Raw genomic sequence first — 6,221 nt, 5'->3', positions numbered from 1 at the left:
ACTAATGTTGTCAAACAAGTAATTTTAGAGCTCTGAATAAAATGGTTATGATATAAATCGCCGATAAATCGATCAAAAATATTTATCTAGTTTGACCGATTTTTGATAAATCGTCGATAAATCATTCGATTTTTTAAAAATCATTCATTTTTTTAAAAATCACCCGATAAATCACAAATTAATATCTCAACGGTATAATTTCGATTTCCGAAATCAGTAACATGGCAATGTTGTCAAATAAAGTAATATTAAAATTGTAAAGGTAACGTGGCTGGAGTCCTATTTTGAGTAATATTTTAAGATGTCAGATTTGAATTTAATCTGGAACCAATTAATGACTTGCAATATTTATATTATTTACATTTTGAATTAATGAATTTTTTATATCAAAATATGCTAAATCCTATGCCTACCTACGGCAATTTGCTCCAGGCTTTCCTGAAGAATTTACGTTCCTGTTAACATTAACGAATGTGTTGTTCATTTCTTAAAACAAGGACTGCGAAGAACTTTTTAGTTAAAATTACAGTCTCTGGAATGATCTTTTCTCTAATACCAGACAAAAATAAATAGAAAAACACATTTGGCACTAAAAAAACCAATACTCTTCTCAGTCAACACTATCAGATTTATTATGCTGCACTGAATTACAGATAACTTCGAACCACAAAAACAAATGACTGGGCACGATAACCGCTGAAATTTAGGAAATAGCAAAAACAGGCAGTTCGTAAACAAATATTTGCATCAAAATTAATAAATGCATCTAAATCTGCAGTTTGTATAAAGATGGAAGCAAATTTTGCCAGACAAGAACCAACCAATAACTATTAGCATAAACTACAAGTTCCAGACAAAAGAAGACCACCGACATTTAGTGACCTTTAAGCTTAAAATTTAACCGCAACAGTTTGACCCCATAGAGACAGATCACAATGTATCGCACCTCAAAAACTTACAGTTGAGTGATACTAGACCAGAACCAAATATAAGTGACCTCTGAACTGTGACAACATTTACCAAGATAAAGTAGGGGATATAAAATACGACTTTCTGATCAACAAAGCAAACAAATAACATTTCACCCAGATTGAAGGGCACGTCCAATCATCCCTTGGGTCCAAAGTCCGGTCTCTTTCAGTTGCTCATCATCAGACTGGAGAAACTCTCTTAATAGTTCATCAATCCAATTAGAATGCTCCTGGAAAAGCACCTTCAATTTTGGGCCAAGTGCATCTGCTAGATCCCCAAGGACTGCGACTGCTGCTTTAATCACAGTTTCATCCCTACAAAAGACCAGTATAAGCAATGCTGATACTAAATAAGTGGTACAACAAAGAACCATGAGTTACATTGAAATTACAATCAGAAACTTGTACCTTGGTTGGTCTTTTGATACTAGTGCTATGAACTGCAGCATATGAGGAGCATGAGGCAATATTAAATCGGCCTTAGTATTCTTAAATCCTTGCAATATACCAGAATAGGCCTCAAATATGCTGCGCCTCAGCTGATTCCCGTATTCCATCATCTCCTCATCAGTGTTGTCCAACTTTGCACAAACCTCTGCAGCTCCCTGCATCATTTGCACCACATACTGAAAGTACTTCTCAAAGTGTTCTCCAATAGCAAGAGCAATATCTCCAAAACATGAGAATATGGGAGGCTTCACAGAACGGTGTAGTTCACCGCTAGAGAGATCCTTTAGGAGAAGAGTCATGATGCCATCACAGTATGGTAAAACCTTGTCATCCAAAGCACGGCAAATGTCACCAACAACACCAACTGAGATTGAACAGACCTGATATTCCTCAAAATTCTGCAGGCCCATCTCCAAATACTTGTAGAATTCCTGCATATATTTCACAAACCCCTGTCCAGTTGCATAAGCCAAAGCACCAATAGCAAGCATTGCTTCTTCATGTACTGTCGAGCTACGGCAACCAAACACCATAAGGAACAACATCATAATCTGGTCAGCAGCCTGCAGTATTACAGGTTTCGTCTGCTCGACACCACCAAGCTTCTGGATAATTACTTGAAGTACACCACAGAGAGAAGCTTGCAAATCTCCTTGCTTTTCCCTATCATCTGATGATCCAATTTGGAGCTCAGCTGTCTTTGCCAATTTAGACATTATAGCAGGCAGAAGTTGTGCAATGATTTGAGAAGATTCTTCAAGATTTGAACACCTAACCACTTCATTCAAGGTCTCATAGGCAGAAGACCTAAGTTTAGAGTCACCTCCATCAGTTCTATCAGCAGTTTCAACTAGACATTTTATAATGTTCAAAAGATGCTGTGTGAGCAAAGAGGAACTTGCACCAGCATCCTCATAACCTTGAGCAAGGTAATAAATAGCTCCACATACCTTCTCGGATATATGAGGAGCATCCCTTAAGCTCCCCAACAATACCTCAATAACTTGTGGGAGGTTTGCCTGAGTTATCACAGAAAATCCTGTAGCAGGAGAGTGCAATAGCTCAAAGATACGACTAAGAGTCCACGCAGTTGTGTCTTTCACGTGACTATTTTCATCTTTCATAGCATGAAGTAGAAAAACCAATCCCGTATTGACCATGGGGGAGAGTTTCTCAATGCTTGGGCCTTCAAGGATTGAGCCAAAGGCATATGTAGCCGCTTCACGAGACCGCCAATCAGATTTCGATATGTTGGATTCAACAAAGGGCATTACAAGTGGTACTATCGCATCCCCAACAGTCCTGGCCACAAGACAAAGACATGTACCACCAGCCATAGCAATATTCCAAATCCCATCATCCTGGTCCTGGTCCTCATCCTGCTTGAGTAAAGTTTCTAGCAACATTGGAACTAGAGATGACAAAGCCTTCTCTATGAAGTGGGAGTGAGGCACTTCAGAATCACCAGAATCAGGGACCTCATAATCTTGAAGCTCAATCTCTTCATCACAGATAGAACTCCAAAATTCAATTGCTTGCAGGGCAACACCTTCTTCATCTCCTTTAACTGCATTGGCAGTGAGCTGAAAAATTGTCTGCATATACGGTTCAAGCACATCATAGTACATTGATGCTATTGAAACAAGACACTCAAAAGCAGCCTGCCTAATTAGAGTGTCTTCTGCCATGGCTGTCTCACAAACCACCTTCATGATGAAATTTCGCTCCATCTCATTCTGAAAGTTAGTCTGTGCAAAATCCAGGGCATTGTTTAATGCCCTTGTCGCTGCAAGACGAACATTTACACTTTGCTCTGCTCCATTCATTCCCTGGACTACAGCAGTAAGGACAGAGTTTACTTCATCTTGCACAAGATCATTATGGGAAATTTCCTCACATACATACCCAAGTGTTTCTAAAGTTGCCTGTTTTAGAGTTGCAGGCTTATCTTGCTCAGTCATATTCAGAAGCAATGTTCCAACAAGTTCAGGCCACGCCTTTTTTGGAATTTCAATTGAAGCTATTTTCGCTATAACTTGTGAAGCAGCGTGCCTTGCTTCATGGACAGAAGATCCCAGAGTATTCAGAAGCAGACCTTTGATTTGGGATTTATAGGTTATGTCAGTTCCACCCCACTGTTGAACCAGATATTCTTTCATAGTCGCATCTTTAGCATCCAGCGAGTTCTTCAGTATGATACCAGCAAGGCTACGGCTCTCATTTGGCTTTCCATCAGTTGACAGTTCAATTGACAGGGATAAAAGAAAAGCAGGTCGGTTTTGCTCCTGAAATTGCTTCAGTTTACTCTCTGCATCAGTACGCTCGGCTGCATTTGCTGACTGAGCAGACAGAAGAAACTGGGTAATATCCATAGCCATGGCTTCTATATGCTGCAGAAACAAACAAATAGTTAGCCATAAGCACACATTACAGGGGCAAAGAAGGAAATACAAGAGAGAAAAACATCACACTGCACAACTGCTCAACAAGTAGAATAAAATGGCTCAACAGATTCACAGATTAACCTGTCTTCTTAAAGAGAAAGAGAAAAAAATTGGTTTCAAAAATATAACTGTTTCAGCAGATTTGTCTCGGTCAGAGGCTTATTTAAATTTCAATTTTAAATGACAAAACTATTCTGACACTAACTGGCTGCATAATTTCAGTGTTAAAACTAATTAACATTCATGATCTCATGAACTTAAAAAACCAAACCACACATCCAGCAAGCATTATTATCACTTATTATCACTGTAACAGAATACATATCCAACAGAAGCTCCCAGTAACATAGAAGATAATGACAACAATGACACTAAAACCCCCAAATGCAGCTTCAAATTTCAAAACTCCAAAAACAATCATAACATAAACAATTACAATCAGTTGAAAAAATTACCAAACACAAGGAAATAAATAAATAAATAACCGAGGCACCCACTAAAACCCTAATCTACATAGTTATCCAAATTACAATAACAAAAACCCCCCCAAATTATAGCTTAAATTTTAAAAACATCTGTAATCAATCTCAGTCCCAAAAAAAATCGAAACCCTAACCTGAAGCCCTATTGAATAAAAAAAACACAAAACAAAATAACAAAAAAATTCCCCCAAAAAATAAAAAGCCCTAAACAAACAGGAACACTAACAATACAAAAACTGTTACATAAACATCAACCCAGACATATAAATTAAAACAACAAAACCCTAATTTACACAACTAAACAATACGAAAACAAAAAGTGAGTAACTTAACAGAAAAAATAAAACAATTTAAAAACACAGATCTACGCGAAAATCGAAGGCATAACAAGTTCATTTGCAAGAGAATTACCTCAGCTGAAGCGGATCGAAAGCCAATCGGAAGCCTCTCTCTCTCGCTAGGGTGTATATAGGGGAAAGAGGGGGTGGGGGTGGTTTAAGAATTAAGAGTAGAGTGAGTAATTCGAAAAAAATGAGTAAGCGGGAGGGAGGGAGGCTTGTAAAACCAATATATTAACGGGCAGGGCTGAGGCTGACCGTATCAAACCCTAGCATTTTGAATTCCTTACACGTGTGTGTGTGTGGCCACCTTCTTCTGGGCCTTTGCTCTTTTTTTATTCATTCATATGGGCTTTCTCTATTTAATTTTTTCTCTTTTATTGGTGTTTTTTAACACTACTATGTATTAAAAGCCCATGGCAAAATGAGCCAATAAAGTGGATGTATAAGTTACGATTTTACTAATATGTTAAAAAAATTACATAATTGACTCTTATTATCCACCGACAATCAACCAGGTTAATTTATCGGAAGGGTTGAATACAAATTAAAATTTTTATATTAAATCTATACTGGGAAGATAAAATTTGAACATAAATATTCAAAACTTTCAGGTGATTTATGTTTTGACTTGTCACCACCCGAGGTTTATATTGAAAAAAATAATTTGTTACGATTATAAAATAACCTCACAGTTGCACGTTACACTGTCTCATATAAAAGGAGGATCTCTCTTTATGTTCTCAAAAATGTAAACATTTTTCTTAAGTGAAACATTTGCTTCTAAAAGAGGGTTTCGGTGAAGAATTTTTAAGAAAGATCCTAGGTGTATATTTATTATAAATATATTTTTATATTAATATTTAATTTTTTATATATATTGTATATTTTTTATCGAATCGAACTCGATCCAAACTCGAGTCGAACCAATCATATTTCGAGTTTTTGTTAAGATTTAGTGAAATTAATTCAAGATATAGAGCCAAACTCGAGCAAATCGAAATTTTTACGAGCTGAGTTTCGAACTTGAAATTGAAGGCTCGGTCGAGTTCTAGCTCGAACTCGAGCCCGAACTATTTTAATCGAGTTTGAGCCGAGCCTGGCAGAGTTCGGCTCAGCTCGGCTCGATTACACCCCTACTTCACCCTACACCTCGTCAATTATCTTCTTCAAGAGAAATACTGGATCTTCATTGATTCTCTGAAGTAATGGGTTTTTTAAAGTGGAAGTAAGATTTCCAGCTCTTGTTAAGCCTAAACATGTCTTAATGTCAAGAGTTCATATCCTTATTTCAAGATGTGATGTACAAGTTATATGTTGCTAATTCCTTTCTTGTATTCAAACACTGGCCTTCCAAACAATTTTGAGGTGCAATGTAATTTTCTAACTTCATGGATCTTGTCTAGATGAGGTTTATTTAGAAAAATGGTCGTCTATCTTATCTGGATGCATGATTGAGTCATTGTCCTCCTCCTTTTTCACCGATTATGATATTTTATCTTTGAAGAGTGGTTTGTCTAGAACTTTCCCATTATT

General features: G+C 37.1%; 1 protein-coding gene across 1 annotated transcript; it reads right to left on the bottom strand.

Annotated features, from left to right (window-relative positions):
• Positions 1-753: 753 nt before the first annotated feature.
• LOC141724604 (importin subunit beta-1-like) lies at positions 754-4,966 on the bottom strand. The gene is made up of 3 exons (XM_074526815.1): positions 4,759-4,966; positions 1,380-3,811; positions 754-1,286 (listed from the first exon to the last, which is right to left on the bottom strand). Exons 2-3 carry the CDS (start codon positions 3,797-3,799, stop codon positions 1,082-1,084), a joined length of 2,625 nt encoding a protein of 874 aa, XP_074382916.1. The 5' UTR covers positions 3,800-3,811; positions 4,759-4,966; the 3' UTR covers positions 754-1,081.
• Positions 4,967-6,221: the final 1,255 nt, after the last annotated feature.

Source organism: Apium graveolens, chromosome 5, assembly GCF_009905375.1.
Source record: "Apium graveolens cultivar Ventura chromosome 5, ASM990537v1, whole genome shotgun sequence".
Lineage (NCBI taxonomy): Eukaryota > Viridiplantae > Streptophyta > Magnoliopsida > Apiales > Apiaceae > Apium > Apium graveolens.
This window is presented reverse-complemented; position numbering and strand designations above follow the sequence as displayed.